The sequence below is a fragment of the Pogona vitticeps genome, chromosome 6 (assembly GCF_051106095.1).
Source record: "Pogona vitticeps strain Pit_001003342236 chromosome 6, PviZW2.1, whole genome shotgun sequence".
NCBI classification, from domain to species: Eukaryota; Metazoa; Chordata; class Lepidosauria; order Squamata; family Agamidae; genus Pogona; species Pogona vitticeps.
The window spans coordinates 95,718,094-95,744,333 of NC_135788.1; the positions used below are offsets into that span (position 1 = coordinate 95,718,094).

The window sequence follows — 26,240 nt, forward strand, 5'->3', positions numbered from 1 at the left end:
TTTAAGATTGTTTAAAAATGAACTTTTCTCATCTTTGGTTTCACTTATTTGTATCCCACTGAATCCCCAAGAGATTCACTTCTAAAACAGGATTTCTTCAGTCTAAAACCAAGTTGGGCATCTATCAGTGGCTTTAGAGATGGGAATCTAGTTGTGGCTTTGAATATGAGTTTCTTATCCACTTTAGATGAACTGAAGTTCAAAATAACTTTATACAGCAATTAATAAGAATTAAAGTAATCAATCGGTGGGAAGGTAAACGATGTTCCGTGTCTAGTCGCACTGGCCACGTAACCACGAAGGATTGTCTGTGGACAAAACGCTAGCTTTATGGGTTGGAAACGGGGATGAGCACCGCCCCTTAGAGTCGGACATGACTGGACAAATTGTCAAGGGTAACCTTTACCTTTACCTAATCAATCTAAAGAAAAAAATCAGATCACATCAAAAAACTGAAAATATCAGGTTAACTACAAAAGCACAATTTGATTCAGAATAGTTTTCAAAGCCCCTAAAATTTGACAGAAATGAAAAACTGGAGGAGAGGCCTTTTAACAGAGCCTCGTGGCGCAGTGGTTAAAACGCTGTACTGCAGCTAAAACTGTGCTCACGACCTGGGGTTCAAATCCCAGGTAGCCGGCTCAAGGTTGACTCAGCCTTCTATCCTTCCGAGGTCGGTAAAATGAGTACCCAGCTTGCTGGGGGGGCAACGTGTAGCCTGTATAATTAAATTGTAAACCGCCCGGAGAGTGCTTGTAGCGCTATGGGGCGGTATATAAGTCCAAAAATAAATAAATAAATAAATAAATAAATAAATAAATAAATAAATAAATAAATAAATAAACAAACAAATAAATAAATAAATAAATAAATTTAAATGGGTTGTGTCAATACTTAATCATAATTAGAGTAAAGCCACTATAATCAACACAACTTATGTTAGTCAATTCAACATGACTCACCAAGGTAGAAATACAATACTGTCATTTCTGGCGCCTCTCCCCTTCATTCTCCTGGTAGCCCTCTCTCTAAATACCCTGCTATTCCTATTTTTGTGTTATCTTTCTTTCTAACTCCCTCTCCCTCTTAGCAAACACAATTTGTCCTTTTGGGTGGCTCTAACTCAAGTCAAATTACTTTTTTCACTGTAGAAAATAAGATTGTTGTGAACAACAAAATCTTCAAGTAAAGTGAATTAACAACACTTGTTTTCTATCAATGGTCAAGTATAAGGAGAGCAAATAAAAAGCTCACATCTCCCACAATTTCAAAATGACATTTCCCTCAACTTAAATGAGAAAAAAATTAGACAAAACAAAGGAAACACACAGACAATGTAAAAGAACTCTTCCTGAATGCCATTCCTCTAGCTGCCTAGAGTGGTCTTAACCGACCAGCTAAGCGGGATATTAAATAAATAAATAAGTAAATAAGTAAATAAGCAAATAAGCAAATAAATAAATAAATAAATAAATAAATAAATAAATAAATAAATAAATAAATAAATAAATCTAGAGGACCATATAGAACAATACATGGCAAGGATATGGCATATGGTCTGATAAAATGGACTTGAAAATTAACTTTGTGTATGCTCACAAGTACTCTATTACTGTATAGCTTTTTATAGTGCAGAGGTGGACCTTGACACTGGAAAAATCGGAATCTTGGGACTGAGCCCTGATAAACTCTGGCTCAAATTAGGTCACAACTGCATTTGTACTTCTTAGAATTACACTCTCCAACCTTCTCTTTCACCTCCGGTAACATTTCAGCATGTAGACAGCAAAAGAACAGAATGCCCTGTATGAAATTTCTCTATCCTTGTCCACCAGCACCCCCTGCTTCCTTTTCCTTCCCTGGTGCCTGAACAGTTAATTATATTTAGCAACGTGATATGAACATCAGTAGGCAGTAGGTGACCTTATAAATGACTATCATGGTGTTAGTCAAGCTGCTGAATGGAGGGGTGGGGGGAGAGAAAGAGAGAAATAAAGGCTGGGAGGGAAAGAAAAGGGAGGGGTGAGGTGGGAAGACAAATTTCCTGTTGCCATGACACTCCGTGCAGGATTTGGTTGCTTGCATCACTGTCAGACCTATATCCCCTAATGGAACTAAAGTGAGACAGAGAGATGGAGAGAGACAGACACTGTTCTCTTCCAATCTCGCTCGCTCGCTCTCCCCACCCCCTCGCTTCCTTTCTGGCCTTACACAGGATTTCTCCATTTCAAGCATTAGTAAGTTAGGTTGTTGATAGAGTGCTCTTTCTCCCTCTGTGTGTGTGTGTGTGTGTGCATACGCGCGTCTGCGTCTGCAGAGATTTAAAAGCCCAGGCATCTAATAGTAGTTGGGGAGGGGAAAGCAACGGGGGCAGTGCCAGCAGCTGCTCATATTGTGGTGACGTTTGCTCCACCACTGACCAGGGAGGGAAAGGAGCAAAAGCAAGTGAGAACAGAGAGTGGCAGACAAGAGGAAAGTCCTGTAAATTTTACAAGGAGGCAAGCAACTCTATTTTTTCAGGTGTTCCAATGTTCTTTGGGAATGTTTACCTCAGAGAAGGACTGCGGCCAGCTTTGCTTCTCGTGGTTTTCTTCCCCCACCTCCTGAGGATCTCAAGATTCCTCTCAGATACATCAGGACTTCCAAAGAGGGCTTCCCTGCCATGACTAAAATGATTCCTGCCAGATGACTCTGGCATTTTTGGAGCCTTTTGCTGAACCATGGAGATCTCTCTGCTGAGACTTCTTTTCGTTTGTTGCTTTCATCTTGAAATCCTTTGGGCAGCTGGGATTTTTCAGCATCAATACTCGGCTCCACCCAAGGCCAGGACTCCCAAAACAAAGGATTGGATGCCTTCCTCCTCCTCCTCTTCCTCGTCTTCTTTGGCTTCAGCTTTCACGTGGGTGCCTACTCCTAACTTGGAAAAGGCTGATCCTGAGGGACTGGAGGCAGCTGTGGCCTTTCTGTACTCTGGGGATGTTTTGAGCCTCTTACAAGCCAACTGCAGCCAGAGGTTTGAAGTGAGGGATATGGGGAAGGCCTCTGGTCCTGCACCAGCCTTGCGTTCCTATCTGCGTGGTGCTACTGACACCCTGACCCATGCCACCAATTTCCTCAATATGGTCTTCCAGACCAACGACATCCGAGAGTCCAGTGTGAAAGAGGATGTTGAGTGGTACCATGCCTTGGTCAGAAGTGTTATGGATGGAGATCCTCAAATTTACCGAGCCGTGCTGACCTTTGATGCTCACCCGGTGTCTTCCAAGCCTCAGCTGATGGTCCAAGCCACCAAGGAGAACAATGAGATCTTACTCCAAGACCTCTCAGCCTCTGCAGAGAACCTGAGGAATTTGACTTGGGAAAACGAGTGGTACAACTTTTTCCGGTTCCAGAGAGCCCCTCTCCTGTACAAGCGAATTCTCAGCAATGACCTCAAGACCCTGGACACTCCCAAATGGAGCCAAGGAGATAGCTATGTGATGGACTCAGGTCACGTCAAATGGTCGACTCCTTTCCTGGAATGTGAGGATGGGAAATTCTTGCCCAACTGGATGGTCACACTCTCCTCTTCCTTCTATGGCCTGAAACCTGACCTAAATCCAGAATTCAAGTAAGTGTTAAAGGGTGTGAGGGATGAGGGGATTACATGGTGGCCTGACCTCCTGGGTTTGAAAAAATATGTGAAAAACAACGATGAGGGAGCTGGATCGTATATGACAGCAATCTTTAGGAAGGGTCAATGGCCTGCCTAGCACCTTTTGTGAGAATGGATCTGGACTCAAACATTTTTTTAATATTGAGCATAGGAGTCTGTGTCTCTGTTTATCACTAATATCCATAACTCACTGAGAAACTCCCCAGGCTCTTGTAACAGCTTACAATAAAATTAAAACATAAAAAAATAATTATCTCAGAATGTGGTACTATTTTATTGATTGGATCTATAACAGGATTGGTCCTCTGGATGTTATTAGACTGCAGAGCCCATCATCCCTGACTCACATAGCCACTGCTGAGAGATGCAGGAGATGGAAGTTCTGCAACAAGTTGCTCACCCTGATCTATATATAAGATGCCTGTAAATCATGTTCTCCAGGCATGATTTACTCTATGAAGAGTAACAGTAATGATCAGCAGTAAGAGTAAGAATGACAATAACAAAGTGCATAAAGAGGTTTCTCATCACAGCTAAGTAACCCTTACTTGTCCTTATGCATCTGGCAGGGTCGGAGAGGGCAAGGTAAAGTGCTGAAATAGAAAGGCATATGAGACCAGCTCCTGAGCAAAGAACACTGAGTGAGTCCTCTGATTTAGGATCTCAGAGGGCCCAGTTTCAGATGTAAGCTGTTCTCAAAAACAATGAGATAGCACTCAGTGCATCTTCAGGCAGACACATACACTTACTCTATGATTCCCCATGTTCCAAATGTGGATTTAAATAAACCCCTGGGTCTTCGCTCATTTTCCATTGGGCATGAATCAAAGAGAAGATCCATTTACACTTGCCTGCTATTCATTGCATCATAGAATTATTCCTTGTTTTGTAATTTTGTACTAAAATTAAATGAGAAAGGGCAGTATATAAAATTAATAACTTCATTAGTACAAACTGTGGCATCAAGCCATAAAGACTACCACTATATCTCTGCTTATACTGCTGCATAAACCTTGTCCTTCACAAACCGTTGCCCAGGGATGTCACCTGGAAATGCCAGACTATTAAAAACAGATGTGCTGTGTGGGCTCCAGTTTTACCTGGAAATCTCTTACTGCAAGACAGGTGGTCCCTTAGCAGTAAGAGAAGCATTGCTGAGGGGCTGCTGATGCAGCTTTACCACCACTACCTCAGCAATACTACACTAGCTTACCCGGAGGGGTGGTGGTGGTGGAAGAAAACTCCAGTCTTTATAAGCATCCTCACATAACTACCTGGAGGAGATTACTATAGGTGTCCAAAGGAATACATTTTACGTTGTTATATTGTTATTCCATTATCTTCAGCAAGCCCACTCTGATAATTCAAAAGGTCATTCAAGTGCTTGGGAACCATAACCAGACCCTAACAACCTTACCTTCTAATACCAGAGGTGTGTGAACTATGACAAAAGAAAGGTATTTTGCACATGGCAGGAAACACAGCCATCTTTTTCAATATTACTTTACACACTCTAGAACTAAGTCTCAAGACTGAAATGAAAGAAGGTGTTAGGACTGAAAACTACAGTAGTGGGCAAGCAGGTCAAACTGAACCTGAGAAAAGAGATACAGAAATAGTCCCCTGAGGTAGAAATGTACGTATTTCCCTTTAACCTTACACGGTCGTTAAAAGAGAAAGGAGATTGTATGTCCACAATCACATTTATTTATCTGGTGATAAGATTTATCTATCTTGTGTGAATTCCTGACAGCCATAATATTAAAAAGATAAATTAGAAGTTTCTAATCAGGGTAGTAAGGGTGGGGGTGTTATAGAAAAGGGGAATAAAGTATTTTGACAGCAGTCTCATTGATTTTTGTAGGACTGGCTGCTTAACCTCCTTTTAATAAGGCATGTGTGACTGTATGTTTTCTATTCTGTAATGGACAGAAGCCCCAGAAACAGAATATTTAGACTGCAGAAACGGACCCATCAACAGTGCCAGTGTAGAACCATCCCATGACTCGTATAAGGTGTTGTTTTTTAAAATAGCTGTTAAGTTTAAAGTGGCATATAACAAAGAAGAAGAAGCAGTTACTGATTTATGAAAGGCTCCTTGCCTATTCGTCTGAGACAATTCACACCTAAGGCAAGCAGTCAAAAAGCTATTTAGAAGCCTAGGCATACCATGTTTTAAATGGTTATCTTATATTCCAGAATGCCATAGTCCCATACAGTGTAATACATTTACTTTGTTCCTACACTACTTATTGAACACAACAGAAATCCTGTTTAGCTCTTTTCTTTGCTAATTCACTTATGTCTATAAACAGTCTGTAGATCTACCATTTAATTCTGACATCTGGGTTGCCACAAACATCTGACATCCTTAAGTAGTTGCCTGGGCCCCAAAAACCTAGCAGAGATTCTTGTCATGAGTCCTTCCTCCTTCAAATTTGTTTCCAGCTTGGTGCTCCAAGCAGTAATAGACAGCTGAACGGCTAGGACTACTCATCATCATTATTTCTTATAATGCCCCAGGAGGCCTTCATCTGAGGCATTGTGAAAAATCCAGATTGCATCTAGACCAAACTGGCTGGTAGTGCTGTTCACTGGTGTCAGGGCTGGCCCTACAATTAGTTAGGGTGAGGCACCCACTTGAGGCAGAATATTTCGATTACTGTGAAAAGCCAGATAACGGTTAGTAGCTAATTTAGTATAATTATTCTATTTTTAATTCTAGCACAATGAAAAGAGGCCGTTGTGCCAAAGTAACTTGTCTGCTTCTGGATACTACATGCCATGTCTTTGAGTGGGGAGGCACCAATTGCTACTCCACCTTAGTAAGCAAAATGTCTGATCCAACCTCAGCTGGTACTACCAGCTAAGTTTACCAATGGAAGAAGGAGCTCAACCAGAGGTCCCATTTCTTTGGTCTCCATCAAATCCTGCTTGCTTAGGATTATGGCACCTGTTGTTTGAAAAAGTAACTGCTTCACCCAGAATCTTCTCACACTACACCCAGAATCAATATCTTGTTATCTTATTTATTTTCTGTTTAATTATTGCTGTTAGCCACCTGGGGCATGAATGAGTCATTGAAAGGTACAGTATAAATATCTAAAATAAGCCAAGAAGTACGGACAATTTCCTGTCACCCCATGGAAATTTGGATCAATGCATACCCCTCTCTATGTTGGAAGAGTATAATAATAGCTTCATTCCACACATGACTTTTTCATTACTTCATCCAGACACCACAATTCAAGAAAAACATTGACAAGATGGAACGGACTAAGGTGAGAAATGCAAGACTAATAACAAAATCTAAAAGATAACAGACAGAATGAACCATAAGCATTTGCTACGTCTATAGGATTCCCGCATAAATTGTGACCCCCAAAAGATTTGAATACAGCCCACCTCTATAGTATCAGTAGAGAGATCTGATACACTTCTTGTTTATGCTGCGGAGAATAAAAACTGGAATAATTCAAGCAATTGAAGTCATAGTCCTTGGAAATGAGCAATCCTTGGCTCCCTGGGATCATTAATTGTACCTAGAAAAAAAGAGATTTACAATTTTCAGTGTAAAGGATGTATGAATGAAGAAGGAGAACATATATTTGTTTTACTTGGTGAGAATTGAGGTTCAAAGCTCTAGCTGCCTACAAAAGATTCAGGTGAAACTTCAGAATGAAGTGTATTTCTTGAAATAAAGTCCCTCTCTATGTAGTAGAAGATATACCTTGCTCATGAAGAAGTCCCAGGTCCACTCTCTCCTACTTTCAGTTAAAGGCCAATATTGGTAACAGGTGGAAAACATCTGTTCAATGATTTGGATGAGGGATGGGGAACGCGTGCTTGTCCAAACATTATTGGGCTACAACTCCCTAGCATGGTCAGTAGTCATGAAGGAAGGAAGGAAGATGTAGGTCAACAGCATCTGGAAATTCAGATGGATGCAGTTCTCCACGCTGATATAGGATTTCAAAGTAAAGATTACATGTATAACGTTATCATGCTCACTCCAGTTCTCCAAGCAGCAGTTCCAATGGGACAGCATGTACAGTACTCAGATTTGTTTTCCCCTGGAATGAGATCACTGGAGATCACTTGACAGTTTGCACTGTTTAAGAAATTTATTGTTTTTCTTACCCCTTGTCCCCTCCTCTTAAAGGAAGAAAACAGAGATGAATAATCTATCATCATCAACGACAACAACTAGTTTTACCTATGGATGCAGATCATCAGAATATCCTTGGCTGCCAACACTGTTCTATCAAGATAGGGCAGCACGCACTGCTAGTTTTACTCACAGAAATTTGATGGGAAAATCATAACAGCATATATAGATTTTCTCAGTTAGACCTAGTTATGGAAACCAAAACAGCATACCTGATTTTATAGCAACAAAAATATGTGTGGCTGCACCTGTACCTGTGCAAGGCACAACTGAGTGGCCAGGAGTGAAACATTGCAGTTAATTGTGCTGTGGAATGCTGAAATCGTCCACACTGATTTTATAAACAAATCTTCAAAGTCCTCTAGTCTCAGAGAGGAATGCTTAATATTCTGGTTAATAGACATTAACCAAAATATTACACATTCCTCCCTAACACTGACATTTACAGCCTCAATTTCTCCCCCCAGCAGTGAACAGGCACTGCAATGGAGATGTAAACTGAGGGATCAGAACAGAAGCATAATCCCCACTGCCCCATGCTGCATCACTGAAAAAAATTGCCCAGCCAATAGTTTGTTTTTTTGAAAGAAAGAAAGAAAGAAAGAAAGAAAGAAAGAAAGAAAGAAAGAAAGAAAGAAAGAAAATGGGAGAAATTACCCTCACAGAATTTCCACATGACATGCAGTTTGAGCTCCCGCTTTGAGTCACATGTTGTTGGCCAGATACTAGCAACGTAGTGATACATTTGAAAGCGCAGATGCTCATCACAACACTCCCCACAGCCAGCCCCCACCATATCGAGAGTCCCCAAATTGGTGGACAGGTCTATATCAACCAAGGAGGTGCTGTTTTTGAAAAACAAATGGCTCATAATTGCCTATTCAAGATCAAAAAAATCCTCAGGCAGTCTGCAGGGATAGGTTATAACAATATACTCTCCCTCAGAAAATCACTCTCCAGGTACTACAAGGATTTCGGCTAAACTCAGAAGACACAGGGAATCCTGAGGGGGTGGCAGATTATGCCATGCTCCCCGCTTCTCAGAAAGTGACAGAGTGTCAACCTGTGTTCCCTGCCTCCACTACCATATTGTTGGATATGTTTTCTTTCATAGTTCCATTTCTATTATAGTCATTCTCCCCTTATCTTCTGATGTCTTGTGAATCTGCTCTCTTGTCTTCTTACTTAGGTCCTGCCACAGCTTCTTTTCTTACTTATTACCAACTGACCTTTCTTTCCTAACTCTTCCTCAGTTCTTTCCTCTGCCTTCACTGCTGTTTAATTATAATGATATTCCAGCATTCAATGCTCTTATCAGAGTGAGATGATATTCCACATAGTTGACCCTTTCCTGAATAACACATGTCCTGATGGCCTGCATTCACGTGTACTCTTTTCTCCAAATATTAAAAAACAGAACCCAGGCTAGTGGCCACAATATACATATTCTGCCTTTCTTTCCTTTCATATTGCAAAACCTCCACAAATACATAACTCTCATTTCCACATGAGTATATGTAAACAAGTGGTTTGAGTCCAGCATTAAAAAGCCACAGGCTATCGTGTTTTACGGCTTTTTTCTATTTTTTTTTTTTTACACCATGCCCTCCAGATTCTTTGGACCACTGCTCCCATCATTGTTACATAGGACTAATATTGTCTGTATGATGATGCTGATGATTATAATTTGCCATGTCTGAAGGGCATCAGATGGGTGACAGCCACTTTGCCCATGCACTTTAGATGGTGGGGAGGGGCTAATTTTTTTCCCTCCAAACCTCCATTTGAAGTGTAATTCGTACATAACTTTTTCCATAATAGCGCGGATGATTGCACTGAGGCTATAACTTGATGTACAAAAGGAAAGTAAATGGCCTAGCCATGTGTTTCCATGGGAACTTATTGTTAGACCATTTAAATTTTCTGAATGGAAGTGAAAGCACCAGCGAAGCCTAGTGCCAGATCTAGGTGCCTGTACTGTATGTAAAGATGAGGAAACAAACAAACAAAAACACCAAGCTGCAGTGAGAGAACAAGAATGGCATGGAGAACGACCAATGACAAACTCAATAGCTGCCAACATCATGGTTTAAATATGCCTCTCTGCATTAAGAGTAAAGGAACACAAGATGGAGTCTTCAACTGCCCTGACACCCTACTCTGTGAGCTTTGCGTAGGCATCTGTTTGGCCACTGTGTGAACAGAATGTTGGAACAGACAGGTTTTTGATATTATCAAGTTCCTTCCCCAGTTCCTTTGCTCACTTATCTACATGAAATACTCAGCATAACATTTTGCTGTAAAAGATGCAGAAAAGGGAACGGGTTGGAAATGCCATGGAGTATTACAGAGGCAGATCCTCTGATGTGCAAACTTAGAAAGAAAAAAATCCCATTGAAGTAGCAGAGAGCATTCCCCCCCACCTCTGGAGCATAGAGCGCTATTTTTAAAACAAGGAAGTGTAAGTATTAGTAGTTATTTGTGAAATGTTACTTATTGTTACTTCACACGCAATACCAGCATATTTTTATTATGCTTTTTTTCCAGAAATGTAATAAAAATGATCCCCAAAATTATTCTCAATAAAACATTATAGAAGTAATGGGCACATTACAACTAAGAAGAGTTAACAATGTTATCAATAATTACTTCACAAAGTACTGTAATGTTGTTACACACACACACGAGTGTGTTACAGGTAAATAACTTTTAGCACATTACATCCAAGTTGTGTTAAAGGGAAAGAGAATGTGAAGGTCTTGCACAATGCTCTACTTTTTCCTTGAGTAAACAGGGAGCAGTTTAAGGCAGGTAAAGGTAAAGGTTCCCCTTGACAATTTTTGTCCAGTCCTGTTCGACTCTAGGGGGCGGTGCTCATCCCTGTTTCCAAGCCACAGAGCCAGCGTTTTTGTCCGAAGACAATCTTCCGTGGTCACATGGCCAGTGCGACTTAGACACGGAACACTGTTTACCTTCCCACCAAGGTGGTCCCTATTGATCTACTCGTATCTGCATGCTTTCGAACCTCTAGGTTGGCGGGAGCTGGGACAAGCAACGGGAGCTCACTCCGTCACGTGGATTCGATCTTACGACTGCTTGGTCTTCTGACCCTGCAGCACAGGCTTCTGCGGTTTAGCCCGCAGCGCCACCACGTCCCACAGTTTAAGGCAAACCTTGGTCAAAAAGCTTCTTCTGATTTAAAAGCCTAATTTGTTAATAGTCAAACACAGATTTCCATCAACTCATTTAACCACCCTTTAACACACAGTCTACTGGAATAGAGTTCTTTCTGAAACACATAAGCCCTTCTGTTCAGGATTCTCAGGCTTGTCCTATATCTGATAAGTCCATCCTCCCCTTCCATTGACCAGATTGCTCGTGTACTCAATCATCAACAAAGAGGCAGTGAACTGCAGTGCCCTTTTAGCCTGCTTGAGATCTGTCTCTTCCAGAGTTCAGGCAAACACAGAAGCCTGATGTGTGTGTGTACACACACACACACACACACACACACACACACACACACACTCCAGCTGCTTTGTAATCACATATGTTAATGCGTATTAAATATATCTGTTGTAACATCATTTTTATTTCCAGATCCACTTTGCCATATTTAGGGGAAGTTAAGGTTCACCCTTATAGCTCAGCCTAAGGTCCAACACGTGAGGTGTCTAAGCAGGAAATGGCACTCCGTAAGACCCACCCAAATCAAGGTGCATAGTAACCCAAAGCCAGCCAAACTATCCCAACACATGAAGGAAAAAAGTCCTACAATCACTTCTCTTCTCTGGAATTAAAAATATATTAATAGCAGAGTTAGAAAATAAGAATTGGCTGTCCTTTGAAGACAACCAAATCTGTTAAGTCGTCCATCTTACTCTGTCTAATGGTAGAGTCAGCCTTGCTTGAAGGCGATCTCATCCCAGAGCAGAAGCTTCTTTAAAATGACATGCTATGGTTTGGAAATAAAATAGAGGAAGATGAGGAGGCGAGGAAGTAAGGCCACGCACCAGCAGAAACTTCGCAACTTTTTTCCTGTCAGAATTCCTGTGTCTCTTAATAGCTGTAAAATGGGCAGGGATCAGTTTTGGCACAAGTCCTCCTTCTGCGTAACATGGGAAGAGAGGTGTCACCTCTGCCATCCCTGCACTCACGTGCCATGATGTCATTCTCACAATAAGAAGGAATTCAAGTAGGATGATGGCAGTGCCTTTTTTTTGTCCAACTGCTCCCCTGTCCACAACACAGTTGCTTCTTGGCTGGCCTGGAGGAGAAACATTTGACCACAAGGAATTGAGCCACACACCTTTTTTTTGGCTACAACCCCTCCCCCCAATAATTCCTTGGCCTGAAGACTCCCAAGGTGAGGCAATATTAATCTAGTCAGCTAAGCAGCAAGCAAGAAGGCAGCAGCAGAGGCAGAAGTTAGAGGAAGAGGCCAACTCAAATATATTGGCAGCCAACTCAAGTCGCCGAGAGTAGGTGCCAATGACAGATCCACCACCTCTCCAAACACTCCACTGCTCGATGCAATCACCTTCTCCTGGGCAATGGCTGGCCTCGGCCTGGTAAAGATGTAAGAGGCTAGTACAGAAGCAACTGCTACCAACTTACATGAGCCTAGGGATGATTACAAAAGCTAGTGGAATGCTCTTCAAATTTTTTGAGCTATCATTTTTACAGTGATTCATGAGTTGGTAATCTCCAAAGTAGACTACTGCAATGGTCTCCACTTAGGGCTGCCCCTGAAGGCAATACAGAAACTTCAACGGACTGGTATTAGCAGATTCAAAAATATTTCCCCATTTCTCACAAGCTTTCATTAGCTCCCTGTTAATGCACAATTCAAAGTATTGGTTATTACCAACGAAGTCCTTAATAGTTTAGGACCTCAATACTTGTTGCAGTGTCTTTCCCCTAAATAGCTACCTGGTCCTCCCACTCTTCACAGTCCACATTGCTAAGAATACCTACACCTAAGGAGGCCAAAAGAGTAAGCATAAGAAATTGTGCTTTCTCTGTAGCAGCACTGTCTCTTTCGAATAAACTTCCAATAGAGGTTGTATCCCTCCAGGTTTTTAAGAAGCAGGTAAAAACTATACTTTTAAAAGCAGCTTTTTATTTAGTAACTTGAGATGTTAAGCTGTTTAATTAGTTATTTTCATTTAAATTGGGTTGTCTGTGGCATAGGATTAATTATTGTTTTTTAATTAAATGTGCATTTATAGTATACTGTGCTTTATTTGATTGAATTCTCAACTGTAAGCTGCCCAGAGAGTGCCATGCACTATGGAATGGTATACACACTAAATAAATAAATAAATCCCACAGTACAGTATATATTTCAGTGAGTATATTAAGCCTGGATCAAATATTTGGCCCCACGCCCAGCCAGGAATTTTCAGGCTATTTAGGCCACTTATATGATGTGCTGTTTACACGAGAGTTTAGAAAAAAATTATTTGTGGACCACAATTTCCAGAACCTCCTAGCCAGAATGACTGTCAGTCATACTTGCTGAGGGATTTTAGAAACTGTATCCCAAAAGCTAACTGTCCAAGCTCTGATATGCATCTCAGCTGAGTGCTGCAACATCTGCTAGGACTCTATGGCCAGGCTACAGAAGACCAGATGTTAGAACTGTTCCCCTGCTGTTATCTCTCCATGCCCAGTATATGCTTAACCCCTTGTGTTATCTGTTCCAGAGGGGTCGTGAGGATGGATGTTAAAATCCAGAATGTTGATATAAACCAGTGTGCTACTGGACAGGGATGGTTTGCAAACACACACCAGTGTGACCTCAACAGTACACAGGTAAGGGGACCCTTGCAGCTGTATGCCTAGCTCTGTATTCCTAGCTAAGTTACATTGTGATGTTAGATTAGTAGAAGACTGGTAGAAAGGCAGACTAGGAGGTTTTTTTTTTACATTTCCCATTGTCTTTCTGTAGAAATATTTGCCTTCTCCAGCTACTGCTTTCTTGTAACATTTATTATAGTGCCTCCAGTGTGCAAATTGCTCTAGATAAAACAGAAGTGTTACAACTCTTATTCAAAGGGATTATCTTTAAGCAGACAAACCAATGGAATGGGAAAAGGTGTGGTGTTGAATGATGGAACTGGATATCAAGGTACTGCTGAGACAGACAATGAGTAGTTTTAAAAGGCTAGAGTTTAAATGAAATTTTGTACAAATTAAAAACCTGAAATATTTTCAGAACCCCATAGAATGAAATGTTATTTTTGGAATTTAATTCAGATCAACAATGTAATGTTTTTTCGATTGAGTTGCAATTCACACAAATGTTATCATTTTCCAGGAGATGCACACGCACACACGCACTTACATCCTTTGTGTCCTATTAGCTACAGTACATAATGCTATGGTTGGGATGCAGGTGTCAGCAACTTGCTGTTACAGAATACAGTATGTCCTTCAGAAGTCTTTCCCCATAAAGATCTACCTAAAGGTCAAAACAGATGCAACCTTAATTGCATGGATGTAGTTAATTGCCCATGAATTCAATTAATGTGCAGACAGTGTGGTATGTTATATAAATGGCAGCCAAAAAGAGTCTTGAGTAGCCTCTGAACTACAGAAGTGGAGGAGGCCTTAATTTTTCCTCTCCACCTCCCCAATCCTGACAGAGTATTAAAAAAAACTCAGGGTCTTAGAAGTGTCCCTTTGCATTTTTGGTTATGCTTTCATTGGCACCAATGACAGTTTCAGCTGAATAATACCTTTGGAGAAAGGCTATTGCAGCTCTGAAGCATAAATCATAGTAGTTTAGGGCAGTGCTGTAACTACCATACAGGATTTTGATAATGGAGGCTGGATATTTGTATTTCGGACAAAGAGGGACAGTAAGACAGTATAGGGACCCATGGTGGACTGACATAATCAGGGAAGGATTTCAGAACTGCTACCCGAATGCCTAGCATTTGGCCAAGCTGAGTCTTTCTGTAGGAATGCTTCACAAAGGAAAAGAACAAGCACCACAAAAACTCCTACGCATTTTGAGCAAAATTCTTTGATGTGTATAAATTTTTAAAATAGCCATAATACACGGCCACTGCAAATTGCAATATCTAACCAATACCCCTTGCACTATATTACTTCCTACAAAGCATATTAACAGCAACAGTAAATTGTTATCTCAAAACCAGAGAAGATATATTAAAAAGGAACAAAGTAACTGTGCATGATTTTCAAAAGCATAATTTATTGTTGATATCTTTGCTTTAGTTAATCAAAATAATGTCAATATAATATGATGTTTCCTAATTTACGCTGTATTCATTTTAATAGATAAATGCCAATTAAAATATAGTTTTATATATCTTGGCCTATCTGTGTATGTGTCTCTCTGTTTCATTCCCATTTATTTTGTCAACATGCTTTTCCATTCTACACAGCAATTTTCCAATTTAAAAGTCTAAATGCCAATACTGGAAACAATGTTAATTTTTTTGTAGCCTTTGCCTTTCAAAAGACTTTGCTCATAACAAGAAAGGCATTTTTCTCTTTGAGTCCTTGCAGATTTTGCTCTTCTGTGAATCTTCCTTTCTGCCACAGGGTTCTGTTTATTTTCTACTCTCATTTTTCTTTCTTTCTTTTCGTTTAATGTTGCCTACCTAGCACCACTCACAGCTAGCACAGGACCTCTTCCTTTGCCACACTTCTTTCCAATATCCCTCTTGTGTCTCATTTCCCCTTTGCTCCTGGCATCTCTGCATTATCCCCCGCCTCCCCCGCTGACCCATCTGCCTCTTTCAGCTGCTCTGTACCTTCACTGCACAGCAGGGTTTTAATGTGCAAATCTGCATTTAAGCACCTTTTACCAAGTGTGTGTTTCTGTGTGTGTCTCATTAGGAGCACATAACATGTAATGGGCACCAGGGCAGCACTCGAACAATCACTCACTCTTATTTCTATAGGTCTAAGTGCGTATTGTCAGAGCTACAAATCTCAAACCATATATTACAGAAATAATCTTGGGAGTTCTTCCAGGCATGTAAATCAGTTGGATGCAAGGAAGCAGGGATGAAGCAAAATGCCCAAGTTTTCAGAAACCAGGGTGAATTCATTTGCTTGGCCATATCTGTACAAGAGCAAAATTTATACATGCTTTTTTTAAAAATCTGCTACAGAACCTATGTAAGACATTTTGGTGCCTGAAGCAAAAAACAACAAAAAACTAAGCTCAACTTCAGCCCTACATAAGTGCCTACACCTACTTATTAAAACTAATGGAACTTAATTTAGGGTGCAACTACACAATGGGAAAAATGCAAAGATTTGTTGTGAAATTGCACCTAGGAAGTTGGGTCTCCCTGGGTTAATTCACTTCAGCCAACCACACATGATTCAGCAGAGATGGGAAGAAATTGCCTAGATTGTAGGTTGTTAGCTATTTGAATCCTCTGCTCCCCACATCTGGTCTGCTTGTTCCCCTCCCCTCCCCTCCCCTCCCCTTCCCTCTTTCTTTCTTTCTTTCTTTCTTTCTTTCTTTCTTTCTTTCTTTCTTTCTTTCTTTCTTTCTTTCTTTCTTTCTTTCTTTCTTTCAAAACTTCAGTGTCCTAACACTTGAACATCTAGGTGGCTGAAGAGGGGAGAGAAAAGAGCAAGAAATCAGCATAGAGAAGAGGAACTTATGAGTTAGCCTGTTTTCCAGCTTGCGAAGGTAGTTCTGTCCTGTGACTCCTGCAAATTTGGATGGTCAGAGCAGAGCTACCTAACAACCTGGAAACAAGGCTGATTTCATCCTCTCTCTCTAACCAGTTACTGTAATGTTCTTTTTTTTCTCTCTTTGGTCTCCTAGCTGTCCTAGTACTAGGGCAGCAAGCCTTTCAGAAGGAAGGAAGGAAGGAAATAAGCACACCCAGGCACCAGGTGTGGGGAGGAGAGGGTTCATACAGCTGCCCTGCCTCGTGATCAAATTCCAAAAAAGTAGAAGCCTCAGCAGAGGAGGAAAACACTACAGATTCAGGGTGAAAAATCTTGGGCTGATACGCATTGACTCTTATGTCATGTAGTTAACAAAAATAATGTGAATCTGACCATTCCAATCCTGACACATTCCTGCATTATTTATCAATGTAAGTATTCCCTTAGCTGGGATAAACAAGTCCTATTCCTCTATAGGTTTTGTACATCTTTAGTCCCACATATAGTAGACCTATTTCACCTCCATCTAAGCTTCTCTCTGAACTAATATGGGATCATAATCCAGTAGGAAGTTCTCCTGCACAAGGTCCACTGAACAAATTAGAACAGCACAAAACACTTAAAATGATATGAGAAACTTAAGAAAATCCAGGAATTTCTATGTGTCAATATTTATTTTCTGGAAGCACATTTGATATTGAGCATACTGCTCTTCACAGATCTCACTTTAAGTATCAATTTCCATTCCTTAGGGGCTAGCCTTTGGAAGTACCTTATGGGACTAATTTGTCCATTTAGTTCAGTATTGTCTATTTTGACTGGCAGGTGCTTTTGAAGGTGGTAGACAAAAGCCTTCTCATCTTCTTACGTTCCCACTAATCTATATATCGTCATTCAATTGAAAGGGTAGGAGCAATACTAGGAGCAGTCTCTAGTAATGAGTACGGTCCTGGCTTCAGAAGGTTTTGAATAGTAGAGGGGAGAGTGTAAGTCACTTACACAGCTCCATGTTTTCAGGGGCCAAAATCTTGTTAAAATATCCTAATCTGCAACATTAATCACACAGCTGGTTTTCACTCCTTAGCAAGGTGTCCATCATGTTTCCGAACTAGTTGCTTAACTAGTGTGCAACTGGTTGCATAATCAGCACTCTAATAAATGGTGCAAGCTGGTTGCATGATTAATATTTTATACTTGTATATTTCAGTAGGGTTCTAGCCATGGTGTACACTTGAGCACATAATTCAGTTTTTCATGGTGCGGAATTTGTGCTACCAGAGTACAGAACAGTTAATAGCCTTTTAGCCCAAAGAAGATACATACAGCCTTGGCTTTTATTTCAAGAGGAGCATATGTATTGGCGCTCATAACACAGTAATGTGCCAAAGAAATTATTTATAGGACATTTTGCTCTCAAGAAATTGCAGGGATCTGTTTCTGAGTCAACTGTGTGTGATTTTACATTAAGTTGACTTTACATAAGGAGAAAACAAAATCTACATCATTACAAGGAAGAATGGAATTTATGTGAAATGCTTGTTAGATATGAAAGTCTGGGAGGCATCTGAAACTATTTCAGCATACCAGTGTTCAGTGTCCTCTATAGCAACCTAGGTGTGTCCATCTTATTGTGAAAAATGTGGTATGCGATACATAAAGTTAAACAAATGGTGTCAATCCAGAGGCAGCTATACATAGTGATGAAGCCCAGTGATTTCTTGCTAGGATTCCATGGTCATAAGGAAATTGAGACTGGAACGCTCTTGAGTACCATTGCTGGAAAAATGATGAGTTGACCAGTAATAGCAAAAACATTTACCCTAGGCTCAGAGTAATTATATTGGGCTTAATCAGCCTGAGGCCTCATACAGCTAACAAATTACAGAGGTCACCAGTCCCGTTAAGTGAGCAGGGCTGATATCTATTTCATAGCTGAGATTTGCAACAAAGCAATTGGATGTATATATGCATTCTTCCTCCAAAGCCCCAAACTTCGCTCCATAAGACGCACCTCTCCATAAGACGCGCCAAATTTTTAGGAGAAGAAAACAGGAAAAAATAATCTGTTTTCTTCTCCTTAAAATTGGTGAGCCTTATGGAGAGGTCCATCTTATGGAACATACCCTAGGACCTTTTGGAGGCTCACCCTGCCCGCCCGGAGGCCAGAGGGGGCGAAATCGCCACCTTCTGGGACTCTTCTGAAGCTTCCCAAGCCTCAAAAGAGTCCCAGAAGGTGGCGATTTCACCCCCTCTGGCCTGTGGGGGGGGCAGGGTGAGCCTCCAAAGGGTCCTAGGGTGTGTTGCAGGACCCTTTAGAGACTCACCCTGCCCCCTGGGGGTCAGAGGGGGGAAATTGCCACCTTCTGGGAGTCTTCTGAAGCTTCCCAAGCCTCAAAAGACTCCCAGAAGGTGGTGATTTCACCCGCGCTGGCCCCATGGGGGGTGGATGAAGCGTCGCAAGGGTCCTGGAAGGCTCACTCAGACCCTTGCGACGCTCCCTCCACCCACCCCCACGGAGCCAGTGGGGGCAAAATCATTGCCTTTACTCCATAAGATGCACAGACTTCCCCCCCCCACTTTTTTGGGGGGGAGTGCGTCTTATGGAGCAAAAAATACGGTACTCTATGAGCATTTTCGGCCTTCACTGGCATGTTTCATTCAGTATCCACACTTCTGATTCAGTTGTGAAAATGTTTTATAGTCCTGCAAGCTTCCAGAATCCCTCAGATTTGCTGATACCCTTTTCTTCTCTGGACATGATACACATTTGGAAATATAAGCCATGACATTATTACACTGAATACCAAAAATGGAAGACATATATATTAGATCCTTTCTTCGTTTATCTAAACTGCCTTCTCCAGGATGGTGTCTCCCAGATATTTTAGACTACAAATCTCATTTAGACCCTGCCAGCATTGCCAACAGATAGAAACAAGTGAGTTGTGATCCATATCATCATCATCTGAATTTTAAAAAAAATCTGCACAAGTGACCATCACCACACCTCATGGCTACAGATTCTAGGAGTGAACTGTATGATTAGTGTTAATAATACCACGATCATTTTCTGTATGCCATTTCACTCAAACAATGACCACATCCATGTAAGCTTGTGGTCTGACGACTGTATTCTATGCCTCTGAAGAAGTTAGCTTTAAAGATGCCACAAAATTGTTCTTCTTTTGTGTATATACCAATTCTCAATGGATCATGACCAATGGAAATGTTCTTGATAGCCCCCACATTTCTTAGTCAACACACACTCCTTGCCTTATGGTAAAACCTCTTTTACCTGCAGTATCCAAAATGACGTAACATGGAGATTTCTTTTGAATTTTTCCTCTTCTGATTAAACAAGGCTTTTTTTGTTTTAAATTTTAAACAGAAACATGCTTCAGCGTTGTTAATTAACAGCTCATATCTATCTCTGGTCTTTCGTTCGGTTCCATCCTCTTTTTCTCATGCTGCGTAAATACCAGAGACCCATGCTGATCATTATGTGTGTGTGTGTGTAATTAATTCATTTCTTTTGAACCACAGGAGCCCTTTAAATATCCTTTTCCTCAGGCACTTTTGATTTTGCAATCTGTGAGGGCCCTAGTTTTTATCAGAGCTAGCCACTCTTCCTGTTGTCACCATCTCTCTCGTCTCCTTTTCACACTCTCCATCCCACACTCGTTTGCCTGCTCCTGGTCTTTCTTAACCCCATCTTCTGCATGTTATTGCTTGTGCTTAGAACAGATACTTGTAATGTCATCAGCAAATAAAATTAATCTCAATTGTATCATTTTTTCCTAATCCTTTAATTAATTCATCATTTCTTATTGCATTAGCTAACAATTCTATAATCATACAAAACAATACTGGCGAAAGTGGGCAGCCTTGTGCCTCGGCCTAGAGAAATCCATTCTGTTAAACCATCATTGACTATTATTTCTGAAGTATTATCTAAATATAACTGATCTATAACCCCAATAAATCATTATTAACAATTAAAAACCTATGAGAAAGTATGGATAGAAATAAAAATCATTTAGAAAAATTTGGGGAAATAACAGGATCAACAGGATAAATTGGCAAAAAACACAAGTCATGATGTTTAATAACAACAAATATGAACAAGAAAAGTTTGTAAATAAATATGGTTTTAAAATGTGTAGTTATATTAAATACCGTATTTTTCGCACCATAAGACGCACTTTTCCCCCACAAAATAGGGGGGTGGAAAGTCTGTGCGTCTTATGGAGTGAAGAAAACAGATTATATTTTCCTGTTTTCTTCTCCTAAAAAATTGGTGTGTCTTATGGAAAGGTGCGTCTTATGGAGCGAAAAATACAGTACTTAGGTATAAATATAGTCAAAGTGACTCAAAAATTAAAGGAGCAAAATTTTGATAAATTAAAAAGCGGTATTAAAGATAAATTCTAGAAGTGCTCTAAATTCAATCTTTTGTGGTTTGGGAAAATCACTATGGTTAAAATGAAAATATTACCAAGTATAATTTTTCTATCTAGGATGCTCCCAATACAATAAGAAGATGATGATTTTAAGTATTGGCAGGGTTTAATTAATGGATTTTGTAATAAAGGTAAAAAATCAAGAATAAATAAAAGATATTGGTATAGGACTCCAAAAAGTGGAGGTTTAGGTATTCCTAATATAAAAAATTATTATGTAGCAAATCAACTAAGATTTATTGGAGATATTATATATAACGAAGGAAGATTAATTTGGAGGGATATGGAATCTTCAGAAATACATGGAAATATTGAAAAATACTTGATCAATGCAGTAAAAAGAAATATAATAAATCAGATGAATAACTCCTTTTAAAGAAACATGTTAAATATGTGGATATAAAAATAAGTTTTGTCCTTTTACTTCGCCACTAAAATTAATGACTGAAATAGAAAATTTCCCAGCAAACTTGAAGGGCTTTGTTGATTTGTTTAAGGATAAAAAAGTTGCCAGATTGAAAGATTGGACGGTAAAAATGAGTTTGAAGGATCAGATTATAGCTAAACTTCAAACTAATAAATAATCATGGTACAATTATATCCAGTTAGACAGATGGACTAATGAATGGTTGAGGATTAATGGCAAATGTAGAGAATGTACCAAGTATGAACAATTTCTATCATCACATGCTTTGAAGAAGGGAGTAGTAAGTAAAATTTATAACCTAATTTTGGATCAGGAAGAAAATGAGATTGAAATAGAAGGATTAAAATCAACTTGGGAACATGATTTAAATACAGAAATTAGAACACAGGATGGATAAACATTTGGAAGATGAGAGTTCTAAGATTAATGTCAATAAGAATAAAGGAGAATATTTTAAAAATTAGTTTAAGGTGGTACATGACTCCGGTGAAATTGAACATAATAAGTTCAGACTATTCTGTTGGAAATGTGATGAAGAAATTGGCACATATTATCATATGTGGTGGGAGTGTAAATTGATTCAGAAATTTTGGAAATTTATTTTTAAGGAAATATGTGATATATTTGGAAAAGATATTGAATTTAACTCAAAAATTGCTTTGCTGTCAATTTTTGATAAGACAGAACTTGATTATTACTCAAAGGGATTGATTTCTAATTTTATGACAAGTGCTAGATTACTAATAGCTAGATACTGGAAAGACAAACATGATATCAAATTAGAAGATTGGTATAACGGAATATGGAACATTGCGTTAAATGTCAGATTGACTACTGAACTGAAAATGAAAACCTCAAGGCATTTCTAATTAGTCCACAAATTCTGGCAGAGAGTGTAAATGGATATATTCGGTTCCACTCTATGTTGTGTAATAGACTGAAGAGTCCAGGATAAACTCTGTAAAATGTACTTATCATGTGCACAGAGGGCCAAGTTTGGTTAGGCATCTTTGTGCAAGCTCTGAGACCCCTGGTGTGCAAGATGGAAGTATTGGTTTAAAGCATGAGAAGTAATGGCATACCATGAATATTCCCAGGCTATGTTAGACCCTGGGCTGCAGCAGGTGGGTCACTGGAAATAACACAGGATGTAATTAGACAGGAATTTGTCCCATGGTTTGTTCTGGTATGGGAACTGGCTGGTTTGGTCCTTTCTCAGGAAACTGCATGACATACTTATATGTCAGTGTGAACTGTCCTGTCTCTTTCAGAGGCTACTATTTCTTATTGGTTTGGTTTGGCTGCAGATAGGATTGCTCCATTTTGGTTTGGTTCCAACAAGTGTGATTGCTGGGATCGAACCAAAATGGATGGCTTACATTGTCCATTTGCTTAAGCTATTTAACAATCTTGAGAAATGGAAAGCTTTCTTCTCACTCCCCTGAAGAGGGGAAAGGAAAGGAAGTTTTATGTTTCTTTTTAATTGTTCCTAATGCCTGAGCAATACATTAGCAGCATGCATTGCTGATGTGCTATGTAAGTTAGGAGCTATTAAAAAGAAATCGAACATTTATCCATTTGTGGGAGAAGTTGGAAGGAACTTTTCAGTTTCTTAAGATCATTAAGTAGCTTAAGCAAAGCATGGAGGCAGACATATATCTCCCCCTCCCCTTTTCCTTTAGAGGGAAAGAACAGCTTTCTAATTCATGCTAAACAGAGTCACTTCAGGTTGATGAAGTTGATCCTTGCATGTGGATGCAAGGATTGCCTCAAAGGACGCACTACACCTCAAAGCATGATCAGTTTAGCAGAATTGACACCAATCCAGATCAGCCGGGTCATCTATTTGTGCCCACAGTCTCTGGCTCTATCAGGAGGCCTCAGTGGGTGGTGTAGCACAGTCTGAGAACATACCATCCAGCATGTTACACTGTGAAATGGGCCGGGAACTTGCCAGAATGCAGTAATTCCTGAGATTGTTCTAGAAATACTTCCATGTCTCTTGGAACCCAGGCTCCCATATGGGGTATACTTCTGGCAGAGTTTTGAGGTTATTACTGTGCTTACAAGTTAGTGACATACCCACCTGTTACAGGCCACATGTTGCATAATGAGGATGCAACTAAGTTAAGATTTCAAATGTAAAATAATGAATGTCAACTATGTTGCTCTTTTAATTCAACTAGTAACATTTTCTAATTACCTTCAAAAGGTACTTTTAAAGAGGCATTTTTACAGGCATTTTGAGAGAATTTTTTCAAGATTTATACTATTCCTTTATTCATTCACAGTGGCAAGGGAAGCACTGCTAAATATTTTCAAGGTGCTGTGACAGAACTAGCCTCTAAAGTCAACCAAAGTGTATTTTTCTGTATTCTTCTGGTTTGCTCTCTATGACACAGCAATGTCCTATATGCATAATGCACATAATCTGCCACAAATCAACAAGTAACACAATAAGTTCCTTTTAAAATGTAATGCTCCGGGTTCTGAATCTGCTCCATTCCCGTTACAAAGGCCTCTTCACATCCGTTTTATAAAAATCTTTTCTAAATAATTTTAAATCTCACCTGATTACATCTACACTTCAATTTGAGCTGTGCCATGTGGAAAGCCTATTTCCAATGCCAAATGCCACTCATGACAGCCCTTCTGCACATTCACTGTTGTCCATCTGGGAAATGCTTCTAGGTAAAAGGGCAGATCTTCTCTGGATTTGTGCCTTCCATGTACCTTTAGAAAGCAAATACTGTACTGGGGTGAATCCATTTGTGTGTGCACTTTCTTTTCATCAGCCCAAAACTCCAGCCCTATTATTTTGTATTGTCTTGTCCACTTCTCCCTAGATCTTCTTAACCCTTCTTTAGATAAATGCAAAAGTTGCCCTTTTATTTCTATAGAATATGTTTCCACACTTACTTGGGAGAGTTAACCATAAAAGTGGGGTTGTAACTTTTATATAGTATTTCAGACAAAATCCTTGGTGCTTAAATCTTTTGCCTGTTCAGAACATTTATTGGCAATAGCAAATACATAATTTTCAGAGCAGAAAATCAAGGATATTCATAGTATTCTTGCTCAGACATTAGAGTCTTCCTTGCCGAGAGCTAACCTGTCTCTCTGCATTACTCAGTGAAATCTACAAGAGCAGGCATTGAACAAATGATTGAGACCTCCTCTCCTCTCCTTTGCCTTAGCTACTATACATTTTCACACTAGGCAGAACTCCATAATGATGTGGTTTAGCCTCCTCTTACTCTGATTACTAAACGCTTCCTTTCAACCCTATTAGACGTGTCTAATCTAGCCATTAGTTTACAATAAAACAGCTTCAGACATTAGATGACTTAAAGTAGGCTTGTCCAACCTGCGGCCCGAGGGCCGCATGCGGCCCAGGTTAGCTCGTAATGCGGCCCAGTGCAATTTTTTATTTTTAAAGACATTCCAAAGTTTCAAGTTACACTGCCGGCTCCTGCGGCCGGAATGTGGCCGGGGCATGTCACAACAGTAGAGGGGGAGAGAGGGAAGGAAGGAAGGAGTGGGAGGGGAGGGGACAGGGGGGCTGCATGACTGCATTGAGCCGTCCCCGTCAATAGGTGGACTCCCTCCCGGCCCCATAAAGCTGCTGGAGTCGAAGCTGGCAGCCTCTGCTGTCTGAGATCGCAGCTGCCGGTAAGCACGCTTGGAGCAGGGCTGCGGAGGACGGCTAGGGCTGCCCCCCCCCATGTGGCCTAAACCAAATGTATGTGCGGCCCAAACCAAATTTTCATCTTCTAATGTGGCCCAGGGAAGGTGAAAGGTTAGAAACCCCTGACTTAAAGTGTTAGTCTCCATTACACATACTCTGAAAACAGAAAGGTTCTAGACCAGGCCTTAGAGCTTCTAGTTCTCTGTACTGTTAATGTTTTTGCTGTCCAGGGCTGATCACACCGTTATGTAGAGTGAGGCAGCCTCCTCAGCAGCTGGATGCGGAGTTTCCAGAGAGACAGCAAACCTGCTTGTTTTTGCTACTTAAATTGCTATTATTCTATTTGTTGTGCTATGGCAGAGGAAAGTGTGTGTGTGTGTATGTATCAAAATAACTTGACTGGCCCTGAGGACTATAATCTCCACTGTGGGTTGGAACTGCCATCTGCCATTATGCCTTGGGCAGCAAAAGATCTTTGGCTGGCCCCATTTAGGTCACTGATAGTAGTTCTTAGGTATTTCCTCACAGGTCTTCTGTGTATTCTAGCTCTTTCCATTCTACATAGACTTCTCTGCCCACTAGATCTGCAAAAATCTCAACTATCTTTGAACTGTCAATTAATTTGAAAAAGTCTCTTGGTGACTCTGTTATCTCATCATTAATGTGCACAGTGCTCCTCTTTCCAAGGTGGGAAGAGAAGTTCCACTGTTGCTGCCACTGCTACCCCCACTCAGTACCACAACACTGCTCTCATTATGAATGCAAAGGATGGCAACAGTGGTGGCAGCAGCTTCTTTCTCCTATCTGCTTCTCCAACTCCATAGTGAGAGCACTTACTGATCAGCTGCGTACATAATCCCTGACCCTGATGACACCTGGGGTCAGGCATTATGCACAATGCACATTCCCAGGTGAGAAATAGCCATGATATGGAGATGTCGCTGCAGCAGCTGCGATTAGAGGAAAAGACCAGCGGCTGCTGCCATCTGAGGCTGCACAGAGTAGGAGGGAGTGATAGTTCTGCCACCACCCCCAGCATTCCACCACCTGAGATAACATCCTAGCCCTAGTGCTTGTACAGAGTGAAAACAAAGAGATGGATTTCTCTGGTGTGAAGCGTACAATGCCTAGATACAAAACAAATGGAGAGAGGCTACAAAGCAGGTGGGCAA

General features: G+C 40.4%; 1 protein-coding gene across 2 annotated transcripts in view; it reads left to right on the forward strand.

The window, feature by feature from the left end:
• The first annotated feature begins 2,008 nt into the window (after nt 1–2,008).
• The window catches only part of GPR179 (G protein-coupled receptor 179), a 51,896-nt gene continuing 27,664 nt past the window's right edge, over nt 2,009–26,240 (forward strand). For both annotated transcript variants that reach the window (XM_020785499.3, XM_078377934.1), the window contains exons 1-2: nt 2,009–3,610; nt 13,532–13,640. In XM_020785499.3, coding sequence (XP_020641158.3) covers nt 2,721–3,610; nt 13,532–13,640 — 999 coding nt within the window. In that variant the 5' untranslated portion in view covers nt 2,009–2,720. The remainder of the gene's footprint in view (nt 3,611–13,531; nt 13,641–26,240) is intronic.